This window comes from Harpia harpyja, chromosome 5, assembly GCF_026419915.1.
Source record: "Harpia harpyja isolate bHarHar1 chromosome 5, bHarHar1 primary haplotype, whole genome shotgun sequence".
In the NCBI taxonomy this organism is placed as follows: domain Eukaryota; kingdom Metazoa; phylum Chordata; class Aves; order Accipitriformes; family Accipitridae; genus Harpia; species Harpia harpyja.
In genome coordinates this window covers 78,289,572-78,311,076 of record NC_068944.1, presented here as the reverse complement: position 1 = coordinate 78,311,076, position 21,505 = coordinate 78,289,572, and the positions used below count along the sequence as shown (strand labels likewise).

The window sequence follows — 21,505 nt, the reverse complement described above, 5'->3', positions numbered from 1 at the left end:
TTTCTTATAAGCCCCCTTTAAGTATAGAAAGGCTGCAAGAAGGTGTCCCTGGAGCCTTCTCTTCTCCAGGCTCAACAACCCCAACTCTCTCAGCCTTTCTCCACAGCAGAGGAGTTCCAGCCCTCGGACCATTCCCATGTCCCTCCTCTGGACCCGCTCCAACAGGTCCGTGTCTGTCTCGTGCTGGGGACCCCAGAGCTGGACGCAGTGCTCCAGGGGGGTCTCACCAGAGCGGCATCAAGGGGCAGAATCCCCTCCCTTGACCTGCTGGCCACGCTGCTCTGGATGCAGCTCAGGATACGGTTGGTTTTCTGGGCTGCGAGTGCACATTGCTGGCTCATGTCCAGCTTTTCATCCACTGGTATCCCCAAGTCCTTCTCCACAGGGCTAGCACGACCTTCTCAACTTCCTAATTTCCAGCCTTTTGGTTCGGTTGCAACATGCTTTACAAAGTCCCGATAGCTCCCCTTGAAATGGATTTTTAAAAGCGTCATCTTACGGCGAATTTTCCCTTCCATCTTGTTGTTTATTAGGCTCTTAAAGGGAAAGCTTGTAATGCATCCATTGATCGAAATACCAATTGAATAGATGTGAGCACATAAAATAGTCCCGACCCTTTAATAATGGAGCAATATCATTTGTAATGTAGGCAATGCAATTAGTATTGCTAACCAATACACTGCCCCTTGATGGGTGCCTTTGAATCATTTTTATACATTACAGTATATACTGAGTCCGAGCAGACTTCCTTTAAGTGTCTGTCCGTTGAGTATCTTATATACTGACTCTCTCAGAAGTGTCGGACCTTTTCTCTTTCACTTGGAAGTAGATCTAAATTCTTTTTTTACATGTATTTATAAAATATACATGTATACATTTATAAAATATACATGTATACATTTATAAAATATATATGTAAATATATATAAGTATATAAACTTATCCAGGCATATGCAACACTTGTATTAATGTATTTACTGCCTGGATCGTTTGATTACAGGGATGCCAAGAGTTCATGCTAAGGAATCAGAGCTGACAGCGCTGCTCCAGTCGTTCTGTGGGTCAGCTTGTAAAAGATGCCTAAAAGCCACAATATGGGGTATATACATGGATATGTAACAACTGCCTGCTTTAGATTAAGAGAAATAAGCCTGCAGTAGAAACATATGTTATTTGTTCCTTAGGATAATATAAAGGCAGCAAAACCAACTCTCCAGGGAAAAACAAAAATCAGAAGAAGCATTTATACACTGTTTTCTATGCCTTAGTAGGTAAATTAAATTTAATTTTAAATATTGCATTGCCATGGATATGTATCTATCCCTGTTAAAAGCCCCTATAGCCATGGGCACGCAGCTTTCCAGAGCTGGCCGGGAGCTGGTATTTTCTCGGTGGATAATTCCCTTTAGCGCAGCCCCACTGAACTTCTTTAACCTCTTCCATGCTGAGTCAGTGCCTGACGCACAGTTTTCCATTGAGCCCTGCTGCCTGACTGAGATATTAGTTTGCTTTAATTAAAATATATCAGCTGTTCTTGCTCTTCTTAGTATTATGACTATTTCCTGCGTGAGAAAAAGAGCATTTAAAAAGAAGCTGTCTCTGGAAAAAGCAATTATGCCAGGTATTTTTGGAAAGCAGGCAGGAGGGAAAGCCTCGAGTGGGATTTGGCTATATGTCTGGCTGATTATTTTGGAAAATATTCAAAGTTGAGGCTGTTTTGGGTTTGAAGGTGATGCAGATGGCTCTGTCCACACCATTGTGGGTACGGATGCAGCGTTGAAATGGTTTTGAACCTCAGCAATTAGCCTTGTGGGTTGAGCCTGTTGTTCAGGATTTCCAAAATGAGCTTATGCTTTGCACAATGTGGATATAACTCGATTGTCGATCTACTCGGTAATGCAAAATGTAGGAAACGCCCGCTGTACGGAAATGCACAGTGTTTCGATCCGAGCAGTGATGGTGCTTGGCGTTTGCACGATGCTTCGTACAGATTTGTGCATTAGAAAAGCAAGTGGGAAGGTGCAATATTGCTGTGCTTGGAGCACATCCGGAGATCTGAAATATGATTTACTAAGCTCCAGTATGAGCAGATGAAGGAGTATCACTTCTGTGCCAGGATGGGGGAAGGTCTATGACCTGCTCTCGCTTTCCTTCTCATTTTAGAGGGCCTTGTAGCCCATCACTGAGGGTGGGAGGATGCTGCATTGGAGGGATTAAGCATTAATGTCCTATCCCATGTGGACATGGGACCTGGCACTGCCCAAACAGTGTCACACTCAGCGTGGGTGCCTGGCTGGAGCGCGACTTAGGTGCTAAAGCCGGTAACACCTGCCTGTCTCGTATGCTGAAAGAGATCCATTTCAGCTAATCAGAATTAAACCGTAATGAACTTTGTCCAATCGTTTGAGCTAATGGGGGTAAAAGGAATCTAATTAATGGGACAATGGTCCCCGGTCTTCCTGGTATAATTACTGATCTGCTGCAGCATTAGAGCGGCGGGTTGGAAAGCTGAGTATTAGGGGTTGTCAGCATTTCCATTCTCAATCTTAGCTTAAGCGGTTTAACGGGACGCTGTCATGGGTTTTAGGCTGAAAGTTGACCTACCTTGAAAACAGCTTCATGTGGGCAATCACGTCTTCTCGAACAGGTCTTTTGTCTTTTCTCCAGGCCAGTGTTGCAGTGGTGACGTTTTTATAGTGCAAACTTTGCTGGAGAACTTGAGTAACTTTGAAGCGTGTCAGAAGATCCTTCTATGACTCTCCGTCGGTGGGATCAGAACACCTTGCTGGAGACAAGCCAAGCAAGGTGGTTTTGAGTTGGGCTGTCAGATGAGCTGGGAGTGAGCAGAGCTGCTTTAGGCTGGGCTTGGTCAGAAGATGAACTTCTGAAAGATGGGGAGGAGGTATCTAACCACCTGGAAGCTCTGGAGAAGAGTCTAAGCACAAGGAACTGAAACAGCCAGGGAGATGTAGGATGAAAGGGGAATTGAAGCTATGGATTATGTAGGCAGTATTTTGGAAAGTGTGAAGAAAGGGATGTGCAGAGATAGGGGGAGAAATGAAATGGGAGAGAGCAGCCCGCAGAGCAGAAGACCTCAGCAAAACCCTGCTTAGTTCATACCTGAACAGAAGAGTCCACTGAGTCTTTGGAGTAGACACGGTCTTGGCCAGAAACACTGTGTAGAAATCCCCGTGAATCTAAAATCCTGGCAAATAGTCTGAATGCAGTCGTCTTGGACGAGACCCTTTGGTCATGAGGTGGCAAAACAAACTGAATTGTTGTTGACCATGGGGGAAGGTTGTGGATGAAGACAGAAAATAAGAGGCCAGGGTAGTGCCAGCCACCCTTTAGGAAAGCAAGAGCCACAAGAAGATGAGTGATTGAGACCGCAGCAGCTGTTTGCTTTCAGGAACGATGATGAAACATTAATTACAGGAAGAAGCGGCATCCTGCCGAGAGTAATATTGTCCTACTGGCAGCTCAGCAAAGATGCATTTAAACTGGCAGAGCCGGGCACCTTCACACGGGTGAGGCTGATGTGATAGGGGCGTGGAAAGTGCAGAAGGAAAAGCTGTGCTGGAGCCTGGTCGTGGGTCTAGAAGATTCATGGCAAGAAATGAGATGGGTGTCATAATATCTCTCACAGGGTATGTATACGGGTTGGAAGGGACCTTAAAGATCATCTAGTTCCAACCCCCCTGCCATGGACAAGGACACTTTCCACTAGACGAGGTTGCCCAAAGCCCCATCCAACCTGGCCTTGAACACTTCCAGGGATGGGGCATCCACAACTTCCTTGGGCAACCTGGTCCAATGTCTCACCACCCTCACAGTAAAGAATTTCTTCCTAATACCTAATCTAAATCTACCCTCTTTCAGTTTAAAACCGTTAACCCCATATCTTATCACTGCACTCCCTGATCAAGAGTCTTTACCCATCTTTCCTGTAGGCCCTCTTTAAGTTCTGGAAGGCTGCTATAAGGTCCCCCTGGAGCCTTCTCTTCTCCAGGCTGAACAACCCCAACTCTCTCAGCCTGTCCTCACAGAGGAGGTGTTCCGGCCCCCTGATCATCTTCGTGGCCCTCCTCTGGACCCGCTCGAGCAGGTCCATGTCTTTCCTATGCTGGGGCCCCAGAGCTGGACACAGTGCTCCAGGTGGGGTCTCAGGAGAGCAGGGTAGAGGGGGAGAATCCCATCCCTCCTCCTGCTAGCCACAATGTCCCGCATTAGCTTCTTAAATATCTCACCACCTCTGAGTGGTGGCACTCGCTGGCTCTTTCTGGCATCATTAGCTGACCCTCTTTTAACATCCCCTCATCTGATGCTCTCCTGCGTTTGCTGAGGATGGTAGGAAACGGCTGTGCTTGGATCATCTTCCATCATCATTCTCACTGGTATCAGTGGGTTTTTCTTCTTCTCATCTTGCTATCCCATCCTGCCCTTCAGTTGCAAGCTTGTTTAGGCAATATGTCTTTTTCTAGCTTACAAAGAGAAGAAATAAAATTAAAGATTGCTGTTCTCCAAAGCTGGGAGGATGGGCGACAAGGTGGGCACAGATGTGGGAGCAGATGCAGTGCAGATGCAGTGCCCTGAGCCTTTATATATAGCTTTGTCTCCCTTCTTTGCATTGGGGAAACATGAAAAATTGTATTAATTAACTAACCTGGAGTCCCTCCCAGTCTGTAAACCTATCTCCCAGCCTGCCAGCTTTGGGGAGTGCTTCTGGGTAAAAGTGTCTTCCAAGAATTTTGAAGCATTTATAAATGAGAAGGGACCAGTCCTATAGGCAGGTTTGTAACATTACCATAAATTGCCTAAATACGCAGTTCAGGCTGTGTGTGACACTGCTGGGAACAGGAATAACAGCAGGAAGATTGCAGACGTGGTGGCAAGCCTGTTGACATGCTGCTGTCTTGCATAATAGTTGAAGATGAAGGGGCTGGAGAGGAAATGCAGTCGTAGGGAGGCTGAATGTGTCATGGGACGTTAAAGGTTATTTGCTCCATTCAATTTGTTGTTGCTGCTCAAGCCATTAACCTCTCCTGTGTTCTTTGTCGGTCCTTGACCAACAAGTGATACCGTAAGCAGATAAGCAGATACAGCCTCAGGGTAGACGTTGTTGCTCACTGTATCAGCTCCTTCCTTTGATCTTCCCTGGAAAAAGGGGTTGAGGCATCAGGTGAGTCTTAGCTTAGTGAGTTGGATAGGACTCACTGCCAAATCACCCCTCTGAGGTTGGGCTACACGGGCAATTGGGGCAATTCAACCAAAGCTGGGATTTTTACACCGATTTAAGTGGAGAGGGGACATCCTAAGTAACTTGAAACCCAGCCTGGTTGGATTTCTTTCTCTGTGTAAAATGTATGCAAATGATTTCAGCTGGCTTAATGAAATTGGTGAGTGTACCTGTACCAATGGTTTTGGGGTGTCTGTGTTAGTTCGCATGACGTGGCGTGTCATCCAAGAAAGCTCTTGGTGCTTTGGCTTTGTGAATCTAAAAAGACTTTTTGCAGCCTGCAGCTTGAATAGGCACTGGGTGAATGCATCACCCTCAGGGTCTGGTGCATTCACCCTGCCTGAAAGCATAAATCCATCTGCCTTTGGTTTTATTGCTGTCTTGTGTGCTCTCAAAGCAATCTAGGGTTGATAGCAAGGATGCAGGATGCTCCCATTTGGCTTTCTTGGTTGATTAGGTAGCAAACATTTGCCCTATGTTTATTAAAATCCCTCCTTTCTTCCCTGCGTTTCATCTAGTTGATAGACAACTTCATAGCGTGCTCCTACAGGAAGATGTTTGCAAAGGAAGATGGCCATGACCGTTACCTGCTCCTGGTCCAGGGCTTTCATTTTTATGGTTGCTCGCTGCTGTCTGGCACATAGCTTGAGTGAAGCTACAGGAGCAAACTTTCTCATGAGAACTTTTGAGGCCCTTCTTGGTGCTGTGACCCTCCACTTTCACCCTCCTCTAAATGAGCATCCCGCCACGCTGCTTTCTTAGGGGAGTGAAGGAACAGCAAAAAGTTTGGGTAAGTAGAAGATGGATAAAAAGGGAGGAAGGACTCGGTCCACTGGGATAGCAAAAAGGCTGTTGACATCTCCTGTGGGTGAAACAGGCTGCATGGTTGCACCCTTTTTGGTGCTCTCCAGATTGCCTTCTGGACAGTCCAGCTCTAGCTGGTGATCTGCCCTGAAAGAGTCTGACCCATCCCTGCCCTCCCTGCCTGGCCACGCCAGTTCTTCAATGCAGCAAGTCACGAGGCAGACGCTTTCCTCTGTTCTCCATGCATGGCATATAGAGCTGGTTTTGCGGCCAAGCTCTTCATCTCTCTCTCAGAAATGAATGAGGTTGCAAACAATAGCAGTGATTTAGCAAACAGGAGTGATTTTGGGCAGGGAGAAGAGCTCTCCTCTGTAACACTGCCGTAAGCTCCTTGAGGCGATAACTATATCTCCTCTGTGTTTTGTAAAGTCCTGGCGTGATTTAAGTGCTTTCCCTGGCACATAGGCTCACCCTCGCCAAGCGACCGAGAGCGTGAGCCCAGCGCTGCAGGGCTGCCAAATGCAGCATGCAGCCTTCACTGTGTCTTTTCTTGGAGGCAAGCAAGAAATGAAAGGGAATGCCAGCATGGGGCTGAAATGCCTTCAAGAGAGAAATGGCAATAAATCCAGTGGGGGGAAATAATGGTACGGTAGAGAGAAGGGATGCCAAACAGAGGGACTTTGACAGGTTGGAGGAGTGGGCCCATGTGAACCTCATGAAGTTCAACAAGGCCAAGTGCAAGGTCCTGCACCTGGGTCGGGGCAATCCCCAGTATCAATACAGACTGGGGGATGAATGGATTGAGAGCAGCCCTGTGGAGAAGGACTGGTGGATGAAAAACTGGATGTGAGCCAGCAATTTGCGCTTGCAGCCCAGAAAACCAATCGTCTCCTGGGCTGCATCCAGAGCAGCGTGGCCAGCAGGTCCAGGGAGGGGATTCTCCCCCTCTGCTCCGCTCTGGTGGGACCCCCCTGGAGCACTGCGTCCAGCTCTGGGGTCCCCAGTACAAGACAGACACGGACCTGTTGGAGCAGGTCCAGAGGAGGGACATGGAAATGGTCTGAGGGCTGGAACACCTCTGCTGTGGAGAAAGGTTGAGAGAGTTGGGGTTGTTCAGCCTGGAGAAGAGAAGGCTCCAGGGAGACCTTATAGCAGCCTTTCAATATAGAAAGGGGACTGATAAGAAAGATGGGGACAGACTTTTTACCAGGGCCTGTAGTGACAGGACAAGCGGCAATGGTTTTAAACTGAGAGACGGTAGGTTTAGATAGGACTTAATGAATAATTTTTTTTACAATGATGGTGCTGAAACACTGGACCTGGTTGCCTGGAGAAATTGTAGATGCCCCATCCTTGGAAGTGTTCAAGTCAGGTTGGATGGGGCTTTGAACAACCTGATGTAGCAGGAGATGTCTCTGCCCATGGCAGGGGGGTTGGACTATGTGACCTTCAAAAACCCCTTCCAACTCAAACCATTCAATGATTCTATGAAAGCCACTCAGTTGCGGTGTTTGGCCAGTGAAGCCCCTCGTGCGAGGGCAGCACAGTGCATCCCCTGGCTCGTGCTCCTGGTTGGGGCTCTTGGGGAAAGAAAGACACGAGCTAGGTCCTGGCTTGCCTGTGAACCATGTGTAGCTCAAACTGTATCTTTTTCTACAGGCTTAATTAGGCCTTTTTACAGACCTAATACTCCTGGTTTTAATCCCCAGCTCGGAGTAGGATTTATGACACTGGGGACTTTTCTGTCTCTGACTTCTCCCAGGCTGTGTGGGTGGTGAGGAAAGACTAACGTGGCTCTTGCGCGGAGTGAAAACGTGACATATTTAAAACTGTGGTCAAAACAGGGGGCATTGAATGAGTCTCGCAGCCCAGAGTGAGGCACTGCTGGGTACTGGGGTTTGTTTTGGGGCAGGTGTAGAGGGAGCCTGTGTTGGCTGTCCTTCAGGGTCCAGGACTGTCCCCAGACCAGCTGTGGGGTGATCTCATGGGCTTGGCTGTGCACTGGCTTCTCAGCGTGTACCATAGGGTGACCCTACCTTGGAGAGTTGGCACTGACAGTGGGGTGAAAAGCTGGAGGCCCGTGGAGACTTGTCAAATCTCACCTGTCAAAACCCAAAGATGTGGCTTACGGAGATGTGTCTGGACATGAGGACTCTGTGTGGATCTCGTCCCTTTCCTGGTTCTTCAGCTTCAACGGAGGAAAATGGTCCAGAGAAAAGGATGAGAAAAACTGGGGAAGAGCAGAAGCTGATCCTAGAAACATGTCAGGAACCCCAAATAATTTCTGCTGGTTATTCCCTTCTGTTAACTGTTACCAGCCTGCAGCAAAGTCTTCCTTGGTTCCCACCATCATCATCTCTACCTGGACCTGCTGTCATCCGGGGTGGTTTCTGGCTGGATCCTGGGGATGAGGGCTTCAGGGCTTGGCTTTGCCCCGAAACACTTACAGAGCTACCCAGGGAAAGCTGGGTGCAGAGGTACCCCATGGCCGTAGCCTGGAAGTGTCAAGCTTACATTAGCTGATTTTGGGGTTCACCACCACTGTAATTCCCCCTTGCTGAGCTACCAAGCCTGGGCCTTTCCCAGAGGTGTCCCATCTCCTTTCCCAAACCTTGTAATGTTTGAAGCATTGGATATTGCTGTTGCTGCCCCAGTGCCCATGCTCCTGCAGCTGGCTCAGAAACGTTATTGTCTTCCCATTGTCTTCCCTGGTCCTTTGCGATGAGGATCGATGCAGTTGATGTGGTCTCAACTTCATTTTGGGTGAACAGCTGAAAAAAATTTAAATTTTATGAAGACGCTGGACCAGGTTGCCCAGAGAAGTTATGGATGCCCCATCCCTGGAAGTGTTCAAAGTCAGGTTGGATGGGGCTTTGAGCAACCTGATCTAGTGGGAGATGTCCCTGCCCATGGTGTGCGTGTGGGTGGACTAGATGATGTTTAAAGGTCCCTTCCAACCCAAACCGTTTGATGATTCTATGAAATGTTCCCCATCAGTTTAGCACAAGGTTGGCTGTAAGTTTTACAGCCCTTTGAGAAGGCACTGCAAGAAGATTGGGATATTATTTTCATACCTGGGTCTTTCCCAGTGTAATTATTTGAGGAGAGAAAATCTCCAGCCTGTGCAAGGATTGGGGAGAGGTGTCATGCCTATGGGATGTGGAAATTGGGAGAAACCACAAAAAAACACCTCAACAATCCTGCATTGCAGGTGTAATCCAATGTTTCTTATATAACATGCAGCCATAAAAGCGACTTCGATGGTTTTGATTGCAGGATGAAGTAATGGGTTGAACTGTGAAGAAGAAATCCATTTAGATAGCTTTGATAACAGCATTGGCAACAGCATGCAGGAGAAGCCAAAAGCTTTTAAATAGATGGAGAAAATATTAAACATTTCAAAGGCAGTTTGTATTGTTTGCCGATGGTCCTGGTGGCTTTTCTGTTAGTGTTACAGCTTCTACGGTGATGAACGTGGCACATGGAAGGATGTTTGGGGCCAGGGGAGGAGAGGGGCCCATGCCACCGGGGCTGCCAAGGGAGGTCAGTGGCTGAGTCTTGCCAAAACCAGCACAAATCAACTGTATCGTGGTGGCTGGTCATCTCCTCCTCCACCGTATCGCCATCATACATCAGCACTACCCACCAAGCGAGTGATCCCATCCCCATTATTTCAGCCCTTTTGTGGCCGCATGGCACTGTTGCAGCTCACTATGATTTAATTGCTGAGGTTAATTAGGATTTAAATCCACAAGATGGAAACCCTTGATTTCAGTCATCAGGTCTAGTCTTGTTCCCCATCTTTATTCACCAGCTGTTTTTCTGGAGGAATCTTTAATCTCGTTGGTTGAGAACCATTATAATGTACCTGTAACTATTTTTCTTTCGCAAGTCAGGAGGATTTATTAGGTAGGTACATCTTTATTTAGGCAATTAGGTAGCTTAATAGGTACTCATTGAGGTTCATAATTTTTCCCAGGTTTTGAAAATGGTAAATGAGATCTGTGCTGGATTATTTTTTTTCTTGAGATTAACATTAAGCTGCATTTGAATGGAAATTCAGATTCAATTGAACCAAATTAAAGTAGTTTTTGAAAGTGTTTGTTTCATAATTAGAACTAATTATTGAAAGTAGAGAATTGTTTATGGATAAATTAACAGGTTATTGCCGGTCACTATGTATTTAAAACTAATGGATCCCCTGTGTTTATGTTTGTATATTGGAAGAAGACATGTCCTTTTCTATTTTTCAATTTCCAATCACTTTTTCAACCTCAAATATCCTAGTCAGTGAATGGGATTGTTTGAATAATCCAAATTAGGTTCTTTAAATAAATTAGGTCTTAAAATAGAAAGTGTTTATCTGACCTTTTTATTTTTAAGAAGAAAGCAATAATATATATAAATCAATCATTTTAATGGAATTACTTGCTTTTTTCTGTGGATTTGGGGTCCTCAGGCAGCTGGTGGATGAGGATAGAGACATTGCAGGAGATCGGAGCAGCTTCCAAGGGGAACTGGTGCAGGAGCTCAGAGGACTGCTGGCATGTTTGAGGAATACTTTTAAGCCTAAATCCTGTGTTTTGTTCTGCGACGTGCTAAGGAACAAGGATATTGTGATTTTTTTTTTTTTTTTTTAACTATTTCTCCCAAATCAGGGTTTTGCATTGCCTCCTGGGAGGCTTGGGATGGACGAGGTCCCTCCTGCCTCGCTGCTCCCTGGTGCTGTCCATAACTGTTGCCCCAGTTATGATCCGCTTTTTCCTCAGGAATCAAATGCCAGCATGCAAATGTGATTTCTTACTATGTAAGGATTACTTTAAAAAAAATAAGCTAAGCCTAAAGAAGATATCCAGAAGTAAAAGAAAACTATCCTTTAAGAGCCACTTGTATTGCCGTCAGCGCCAAGAAATCCTCTCCGTTTCAGCTGGCTGAAACGCCGTTGGGATGTTCTTGCTCTGCTCTTGGTTTTGTGTTTAATTTATATGTATCAGATACTCTAATATTTCAAATATGGGTGCATTTATGCAGGTGTTTGTGTGGGTTTTTTGGATCAGATGGTCTTGTGTGTTGAGTGCGCACCCATGTGCATAGCACGGGGGTGTTAAATCTGAATATCTCCTACAGGTCTTGCTGTGTGCTGGGGCGAGTCATCCTTGTTGCTAACCCTCACTTTCCACATTGGCTTGGAAATCTCCCTTTTTTTGATCTATTTAAGAGTGGAGCATATTTCAGTAGCGGCACTTGCTGGCTCCTGGCTGAAGTTTTGGTGGTTTTCTTCCATTCTGAGCAGCTTTGCTATGTTTGGAAGCAAGGAAAGCACGTTGAGCTGGGCATCAACTGACTGTTGACTCCACGTTGTCTTGCTGAGCCCTTTTCTCCCTCTTGGTCCGGTTTTTGCTTTGGTTTACTGGTCTGTTGGAAGAAACATTTCTGTTTCCCAAGCGATGTGAAGTTGGTCTTGCAGAAAAGGCTGGAGGAAGGACCCAGCATTTCCACTTTCTAAATGAGGTGAAGTCGGTCAAGCAGAGAAGACTGGAGGAAATTTTGTATCGGAAATTGTGTGGCCAGAAGGACTAGGGAAGTGATCGTCACTTTTTACTTGGGGCATGGGTGAGACCGCACCTCGAACACAGTGTTCAGTTTTGGGCCCCTCACTACAAGAAAGACACTGAGGTGCTGGAGCGTGTCCAAAGGAGAGCAACGAAGCTGGTAAAGGGTCTAGAGAACAAGTCCTTTGTGGAGTGGCTGAGGGAACTGGGGTTCTTTAGCCTGGAGAAAAGGAGGCTGAGGGGAGACTTCATCGTTCTCTACAACTATCTGAAAGGAGGTTGTAGTGAAGTGGGGGTCGGTCTCTTCTTGCAAGTAACAAGCGATAGGATGAGAAGAAATGGCCTCAAGTTGCACCAGGGAAGGTTTAGGTTGGATATTCGGAACAATTTCTTCACCGAAAGGTTTATCAAGCACTGGAGCAGGCTGCCCAAGGAAGTGGTGGAGTCACTCTCCTGGGAGGTATTTAAAAGACGTATAGACGTGGTGCTTAGAGACATGGTTTTGTGGCGGACTTGGCAGTGTTAGGTTAACGGTTGGACTTGATGATCTTAAGGGTTTTTTCCAACCTAAATGATTCCATGATTCTTTGAAGGACACAGCAGCTTGATGTTTAATCATGGGAAAGAGAATAAGAAAAATCAGACTTGGTCAACACAAGCATCTACAGAGCACTGGCATAAAATGGCCAGACTCAGGGAAAGTTGCTCCTGCTTTGAAGGATGCAAGGGAAGAGCCCAGATCTCAACCTACAGATTGTTTTATCAGTCTAGGACCTCCCACTGTAACTTTTTTAGCACAAGACACTGCGATTTTCCCATCACGCTCGGGCCCAGCGTTGGTGTTGGACCTCCGACATCTACGACTCTGTTTTTAAACATTTTTATAGCGTTCCTCTACCCCCTTTTCATTAAAAATTTTTCTTCCCCTGTCCACCCTGGGGGTGGGGGAAAGACAACCCTCAACCTTGTGTAGTCAAGGTTATGGCGATAAATTCTGTAGCATTGTCACTTCTATTCGGAGTAAATTGGCTGGCCGCTTTCGGGCTGAAGGGAAGATAATTTGCTGTAGTATTTCAAATGGATTAGAAATGGATTTGAAGGGAAAGTTCATGCCTCCCATTACAAAGGCTAGAAAGAAGACTATCTTAAGGCACTGTTCACACTCTGGCCTTCATTATCCACGCTTAATACCTTTCCTATTTTCCAGCGTTAATGAAATTTCCTGCCGGAGCGGGCCTTCTGGACGGACGGGAGGACTCTTTAGATCCACGGGCTTGTGCGGCAGAAAGGGAATTACAAGCCCCTTGTGTCGAAGGGCCGGCGTATTCTTCAGGTCCTTGGCCCAGCTATTATCTCATTAATTTTATCCTCTTTTCTCAATACAGTTCATTTCCAAAGGCCGTCCTTTCCATTAGGGTAACAATTCAACGGAGAGCTGTGACACCGCCGCCGATGAAAAGCGACTGGGTGTTTGGTGCAGCTCCTTGCCCTCTGTTACAGCCGTCCTTCCCCTCTCCTGCCTCGCCGGTGGCTTTTCCCCATGGCTGCTGGGTTAGATGTCACTAACGGGGAGGGGGACACACACCAGCAGTTGTGTTGGGGCTACACAACCGCTTGGAAGCAACAATTTGGCTTAAGAGGAAAATAGAGGTTTCCTATGGGTGAAAGTTGGTCAATTAAGCTCCCCCCCGGCTCTTCTGTATGGGCTCAGGCTCCACCGAGATTTTTTAAATCTCTTATGGCTCCTATAATATACATAAATAGAATAAATATTCCAATTAATATAGTAAATAATAAATATCATAAATATTCTACGAAATAATACTCTATAAATAATACATGTGGCCAAAGCTGAACCCGATGCGTGCGTTCAGCTGCTGAAATCCCCCGCGAAGCATCGCCAGCATTTCCCGGTGAGCAGCATCTCCTCTCCCGTTGTGTTTGCATCGGGACCCCCCATGATGGCATGAACATCTACGGGCAGGGGGTCCCACCAGCCCCAGGTTGCATCCCCCGGGCTCCCCCCCCTACAAAGTTGCACCTCCAGTGTCTGGGGAGCGAAGAGTGGAGGAGGTGACCTCCGAGGTTAAAGGGGAATAAATACAAATACAAATAGCGAAGTCCCCTGGGGAGGTGTTTAAGATGGGTTATTGGGGCCCATTGCACCCCACGGCAGGTATAACCCCTGTTAACATTGACTTTTTAGATAGGAAGGTTTCCAGATGAGGAGCTGGGCTTGTGCAGAGCCTCCATGGAGGCTGAGGGGTGCTGGGGACATCCCTGCTTGGACACTTCCACCACCCAGAAGGTGGAAATGGAGATGGTCAAGCCTCCAGCGAGCTCAAGCTGAGCCCTTGGTTGAGACTTCAGTCCGGTGGCCCTTGGGGCTTTGGCAGCCTGAGCAGATGTTCTGCGGAAGCTTTGCTTGGAGGCCACGTAAATGGTCATTTTTCTACCTCAAAATGCAACGACTACAAATTGGAGGAGGTTCAGCCCCACTCCCTTTGCAGGGTGAGATGCTTTTCGATGCTCTCTGCTGAAATCCTTGAAAAATCCCAGTGGGACCATCCCTAACGGGAGATACGGTGCCCGTGGTCCCTTGCCTTTGGGGCTTGCCCATCCCTAAGGACTGCCAGAGAGAAGAGCGTGCTGCTGCGCACATTGCTGCTCTGCTCCTCTTATACTGGCTTTTTCTTTTTTTATTAATATTGCTTTATAAAAGTATAAAATGTTTTATAATCTGCAGCTGTTGCTATTTGCTCGGCAGCTGCTACCTGCTTGCTCTCTGCTCACATACCAGGGGTCAGATGCCACCGGGTAATAACTCTTGATAAATGGTGACTTTCGAACAAGGAGCGCCGGAGTGTGCAACCACTTCAGCGGGTTGAGTGAGTGCAGCAAAGCGAGAAAATAAATATCCTGAGGATTCGTGGGATTCAACCAGCCGGGCTCTTAAACTGGTGCTTAAACCAGCACTGTTTGGGCTCAGGTGGCATGAGCAGCCCCTGGGGCTACACACAACTTGGGTTTGGTTGGATTTTATTGATATTACAGCCATAAGAGGGTTTTTTTCCTTACATTTTTTATTTTGCACCCTGCTGATGTTTTTCCAAGGAAGTGCACTGAGGATAGGAGCAGTTCTCTAAGTTATTATTTGAGGCAGAAAACCCCTGTGCTGGAGAGGTAGCAAGTATATGCTCAGGGACGTGTGCCCGTTCCTGGAGAAATGGGGAGAATTTCGGGTGTGCGAAGCCCAGGTTGGTTATGGATGTACAAGGAGAACTGAAATCCGTGCAGGAACAGGCAAAGCTACTTGTTTGGAGCGTGCTCTTGGTGTAGCTTTTGTGCGCCGTCATTTTGGGGGTTGAGATGTCTTGAGATATGAGGCCTGGATATTATTGCATATAAATAAATAAATATGTATTGTATGTGTATATATATTATTGAATATATGTATTTATATTCTCTATATATTGATATTAACTGTAGATAATATGTACAGATATACAGATAGAGATATCTATAGGTATAGAGGTATCTATATAGATATACAGATAGAGACATACGATAGAGACATAGATATATGTCTATATAGATATCTCTATAGAGAATGTATATTTCAATATATATTGAATATATCTCTATATAGATACAGATGTTATATATATAATATATAGATATATCTATACAGATACAATCTCCATATAAACAGATACATAGATATTTTTCGATATAACTTATATAAGATATATTCTATGTCTATATATAGTCTATAGATATCTGTATACATCTATAGGTATATACAGATTATACATATCTATAGATATCTCTCCATATATCTCTATTTTTATATATATATTTTTATATATATGTGTGTGTGTGTGTATATATGTATATAGTGGCATGTCTCTGTTAAATGCAAAGGAGGCAGAAAGGCTTTGCTTTGGGTTTGGGGCAGTAACAAGGTTTTGCTCCCGGTGGAGCCGGAGCTTTGAACGGCTGTGGGAGGGCAGGGGCTTTCGCAGGGCCAGCACAGCCCAGGGTCTGGGGCTGGGGGCTGCGAGAAGCCAGCACAGCAAAACCCCCATGCCCTGGGTGCTGCCTCCGCTGCGCCCCAGCCCGGCCTCTCCCTGCAAACTGGAGTGGGGAACGTGGGTGAGCCTGGGGCTTCTTCCCTCCCCTCTGACAGGCTGAAAGAAAATATTAAATATAGGTCATATGTAATCATATTATATACACATAAAATAATACGTATATATCATATCTATCATCTGTAGCTATAACTGAATATATATCATTCAATATATATTCAATATATCTATTCAATAATATCTGAATGATATAAACTACTAAAAATAACAATATTATCCAGGCCTTGTATCTCTATCAATTATCTCTAAATATTATTGACTATATATATTGAATATAGGTATTGAATATCTCTAGATATTATTGAAAATATATAATTCAATATAGGTATTTGGTGTATAGATTCAATAACATCTAGAGATAATTTATACATAGGTAATAATATATAGATTTTTATGTATAAGTATCTATTTATTACTATATGTAATCTATAGAGAATATATTTCAATACAGGTACTCAGTATATGTACCATAATACATCTCTCTCTCTGATTATATATATGGAATGTATATAGAATTATATATATCCAATAATCTCTCTATATCTTACATATAAATTTATTTTAAATATATAATACATATTGTATATATGAAATATATATATGTATTATGCATATATACACATATATATGAAATAATATCCAGGCCTCATATCTCAATCAGTAACATTTTATAGGCGTTCTTCCATGTTTTCTATGTCAAAATCCACGTAAATACATCAGTCACTAGCCATTCCCCTGGTGCTGCGTGTATCCGGGGATTACGGATAGCGCAAGCAAATGCTTGGTCTCCGACTCTGACTATTTCCTTTGCAATCAGCAGTTCTGGCTGTTTCTGTCCTGCAAACTTGGGAGTTTTCAGAGGGCTTTTTTCCAGCCATGTTTTCTGAAGAAGACTTTATGGATCCTCCTTGAAGGGACTGATGCTTATAGTTCAGTGCCGGGCAAAACAGGAGTCCAAAAGCCATCGGCACTGCAGAGCCCATGGATGGTGGCGTGGAGCGTCCCGGTGCCCTCCTGAGCTGCTTCACCGGGAGGAAGAGGAGGAGGAGAGCTGGAGCTGGGATGGGTCTTGTCACAGCCATGGTGGTGCTTTGCTATATTACAATACCGTTATTAGAATCACAGAATAGTTTGGGTTGGAAGGGACCTTTAAAGGTCATCTAGTCCAACCCCCCTGCCATGAGCAGGGACATCTTCAACTAGATCAAGTTGCTCAGAGCCCCGTCCAACCTGACCTGGAATGTTTCCAGGGATGGGGCATCGACCACCTCTCTGGGGAACTTCTCTACCTTCGTTGTAACAAATTTCTTCCTTAGATCTACTCTGAATCTCCCCTCTCTTAGTTCAAAGCCATTAGCCCTTGTCCTATCACTACAACCCCTACTAAATAGTCTCTCTCCATCTCTCTTATCAGCCCCTTTCTATATTGAAAGGCCACAAGAAGGTGTCCCCGGAGCCTTCTCTTCTCCAGGCTCAACAACCCCAACTCTCTCAGCCTGTCTTTATAGCAGAGGCATTCCAGCCCTCCAACCATTTCCGTGTCCCTCCTCTGGACCTGCTCCAACAGGTCCATGGCTGTCCTGTACTGGGGACCCCAGAGCTGGACGCAGTGCTCCAGGGGGGTCTCACCAGAGCAGAGCAGAGGGGCAGAATCCCCTTGCTGGCCATTAGGTACTTGATATCATTTTTGTTGGCTGCATTAGGCCACTGATACGGCCATGAGACCTTTCTCCAGGTCCTGCAGCCAATGCTGGCTGCAACCTTGGACTTGCAGAGGTTTGCCGTCAGCTGCTGGGTGGTCCATGGGTGGCCCTAGAGTCCCTCCTGCCATCGGTACCTTCACACAACAATGCCACCGCTATGGCTCTTTGCAAGTAACCTGGTTTTGTAAAAATTAAGACTTGATGCTCCTCTCCGGAGCAGTTTCATGAGGACCAAGCCCTCGGGGAAACTGGAAGCGGGGCAGCAGCTTCTTTATGCAATCCCCATCCCCTCCGCAAAAACCAGGCAGCAATTTTCTGAGCTCGGTAGCCAGTGGCAACAGCCCGATGAAATGAATAGGCTGTCACGCTAAGCACTAAGAAATGTAACTATTACATTTTACAATTCTCTTTTTCTTTGCAGCACATGTTCATTTAAAGGTAATGCTCTCCGGGGTTTGCATTCTGCTGATAGGATAGCGGGATCTTAATTTACAGATATTCTCCAGTAATGCGCGGTTTATATACGTTCTGCTAATAGCATTATGAGCATAGTTTAGACTAATACAAAATTAGAGCTCTAATTTGCATAAACAAATTACTGTTTGGATTAGCGCTAAATGGGGAAGACGACTGATATTTGAGGAGATTTGATTTGGCTGCAACAGCTCTGTTTGTATAACAGCGTATGTACAAAAATGAGCTGGGTGGCTCCGCGTGGGTTGGGAGGGAGGTGGGATGGTGCAGGAGATACCAGGTCATGAACTGGTGGGGTTTTTGGTGGCAGCTGAGCCCCTCTGGGTCATATTTGTCACTTCAGAGCTTACGGATCCTTCAGAATAACCTAATGGGCAGCACTAACCGGTCGCAGCTCCTGACCCATCACCATTCCGTTGCCTCGCTACAGGGTTTGAAGATGTAGGGGAGAGATGGGGAGGTGCAGAAGGGTCCCCAACGCTGCCCGCTCGACCCTGCTTGGGTCCCAGCATCCACTCCAGGTGATAGATGGACGACAGCAGCGGTCTTGGGCAACTCGTCACATGCAGGGATGTAGCAAAACCCTTGCAAGAGCCAGATTTGTGGGGGGAAATAATACTATCGAAGTTATAGTGCCTAATAATAATAATAATAGTAATTATAATAATGATAATAAAAGCTTGTAGAGCTCCATAGAACTTGGCTAAGCTCAGGAGAAGGTCCCACGTTGCTGATTCCCTCATGGGATTGCATCCACATTTCTTTCTTTGCTGCTGGGGTTGGAGCTGCAAGCCAAGGGTGTGAGATGGAGCATCAGCCCTGGCTGCGTGGATCCTGTTTCGGATGCACCAGCCTGCCTATTAAGAAGTACATACCAGCAGTGTGGATTGAAGCCACGCCGTGTGCGAGGCATCGGGGTCGATGGCAAATATCTGTAGAGTTTAGGGACAAACATCTTGCTGTGTCCTGGCAGGTTACGGTTGGGTGGGGACCTGACCTTCAGTGCATGGTCTCTTCTCCTGCGGCATTGCCGTGGGTGAGCTGGGGAAAAGAAACGGCTTTTTGTTGCATGGGGGAAGCGGTACTAGGGGGAGAGTCCTTGCAGGTTGGTTTTTTTGGTGTAAATCACAGGGAGTCAGAGCAGCTCCTCTGTCTACAGCAAAAGCATGCGTCGTTCTTCCCTGCATCGCCTCCATCCTCAAGCAGCCAAGGGTCTGCTCACGAAGCAGCAGCTCCTTGCGATATCTTCTCTAGTTTGGGCTTACCTTGACTTTATTTTGTTCTTGTAGATCCCAGCTATCAAACCAAACGCGCCCATCGCCTCAAGGTGGCAAGTCCCAGCACGTGCAACAGAGATGGAGGAGTAAAGGCTATCGCTGCATCGGCGGGGTGATGTACCGAGTGTCGGCAAATAAACTCTCCAAGACTTCCAACACCCCTGGCCGGGGCAGAGACCTGAACACCAAGAGCCCCGGCAGAGCAGGTGAGCAGCAAGAATTTGTCCCGGTCTGCATCCAAAATCCGTTGATGTCCCAGCTTCAGCGTTGAGGTTGGTTTTTACCTGCTTATTCCCAGCCCACATGTTACAACTCATCCTCTTGCCTCGCAGGAGCCCAGACACAAAGGTGACGGGCATCCCATTGGTGCCAAAGCGCATCCCCTAGCTGTTCTTGCTTTACGGTAGCACTGAAGGGAAAATAATGTAGAAGAAACAAAAGGTTTAAGAAAATTGAGGTTTTTCTCGACTCAGGCTTAGTTCAAGCTTGTAGAGTATTGCGCCATTAAACTTGTTTCTTTTTTTAACCTGAGCAAAGTGCTGGGCAGCTTCAAACAGCACCGCAAGGTTAAACGTATTTGAGATGCTCATCAAATTACCTTCAATATTGACCTAACAAAAGCTGGGAGGATCATTCTGCAGATAACTATGAAACAGGCATTTCAACACAGTTACTGGCTTTACATTTAGCTTCAATTAAATTTGTGTTTCAGCTCCTCTTGTACTTGATGCCTCTAGTGTGGCTCTTAGGCAAGACCAGGTTTTTAACTGTGCTTAAAGTATTTTTTTGAGTTTCTACTTGGGGTCAAATATTTTTGCTCCGTAACTGCTTTATTGACAAATTTTGGGGACAGTTAAGCTGGGAAAGGCAAAGGTAATGGCTCTGTGCTATTGTTTTTCTTTACTGGAAGGATGAAGGGTGCAGAGACGAATATGTTCACGGAAGATGCTATAAATGAGGCAATTTAATGCCAAAGTCATTGTACGTATGGTGGCAAAGTGAATGAAGAGGGGAAATAAATAGCGCAGTGTTGTTGAGAGGTGCAGCCTCTGAAACTGCCTGCATCCCGGTTTGTGTGAGCATGATGGGGCATCCTGGGTAGTTTTAAACCCACAAAGAACAGGGATTAGGGAGGGAAGGAGCTTTGTGCAGGCACAAAAATCCCATCAGCAGGAGAGCTGAGCAGCTCTGGGAAGTTTGAAAAGCATGAGAAAAATTAGGAGCAAACAGCAATATCTCAATAAAGAGTAAGTAACAGCCCCCTGACGCTCGCATGCAGCCAGTAAGTGGCATTGGAGGGAAAATGGAAAGAGAGAAATGAGGGGCAGGCAGGAGAGGAACGGCCGGTGATGATAAATCCTTACTCCACATTGTCGCTGGTGGGGAGGAGGGCGGAGATTTAGCTTAAACTGTGGATTAGCTGCCCCAGCCACCCGGGGGTGGGAAATGAAGATGCCTGCAGATGATGGCAGAGATGAGGATGCTGTGGTGGCCAAGGGGGTGCAGAGCCGATGGAGCATCACTTTCAAGTAATCTCCCTTCTGAGAGCATTAAAGGGATGCTCAGCATCACCGGTTTGGGGACGGTTTGCTGGTGTTTTTGCAACTCAGCTCTTCTCAGGACAGATTTTCGGTGGCTGACTAGCCTGCAACATTGTCGTCACTGCTGGCTCTGCAAATAGGTATGTGCATGCTCGTAAGTGTGTGTCCATATGGCTTGTTTTGAAGTTTGCGATCCTACCTGCGCGCTGTTAAATCCTTGGCTTTGGTGCTGCGTCTGGAAGAGGATGGGCAAGGATCAGCCTTCGGAAGCATGGAAAAAAAGGCCGTAAAGTGAGCTGAGGGGTCTGTAGACCAAGCAAAGCCTGGTGTCAGTGACATCGTATTTTTTCAAGAGCTTTGCTAACGGCAATGGGATTTTCCAAAGTGTCTGAATTAGGGTAATCAGCTGCACAAAACCAACTCGAGGGTGGTTCTGCCATAAGCACCATCCCTGGGCATTGAAGCTGTCACCAAAGGCAGCAAACATCTTGCTGGAGTGCAAGAAAAGGGGTGAAACCCCCAAGATGTGGGCAGGGAAGATGTTAGATGGAGCAGGTCTTGGTTTTGGGGCCAGGTTTCAGGACAGAGTTGGACCACTGGGAAGGATCCAGGGGAGAAGTGATGGCTGGAAGGACTGGAAAAGTAGAGGACCTGGGTCTGTGCAATCTGAAGAGGAGGAGATGGAGGGGCTGCAGGTCCCCAAGTTCATGAAGAGCTGCCAAGCAAAGGAAGGATGTCTTCTCCACGGCCAGGTGGAGCAGCCAAAA

The 21,505-nt window shown here is 46.3% G+C and overlaps 1 protein-coding gene across 4 annotated transcripts in view; it reads left to right on the top strand.

Moving 5' to 3' along the window:
- The window catches only part of ZC3H3 (zinc finger CCCH-type containing 3), a 179,910-nt gene that overhangs the window by 102,861 nt on the left and 55,544 nt on the right, over positions 1-21,505 (top strand). For all 4 annotated transcript variants that reach the window (XM_052787849.1, XM_052787848.1, XM_052787847.1 and 1 more), the window contains one exon: positions 19,210-19,403. In XM_052787849.1, the coding sequence (XP_052643809.1) occupies positions 19,210-19,403 (194 nt within the window). The remainder of the gene's footprint in view (positions 1-19,209; positions 19,404-21,505) is intronic.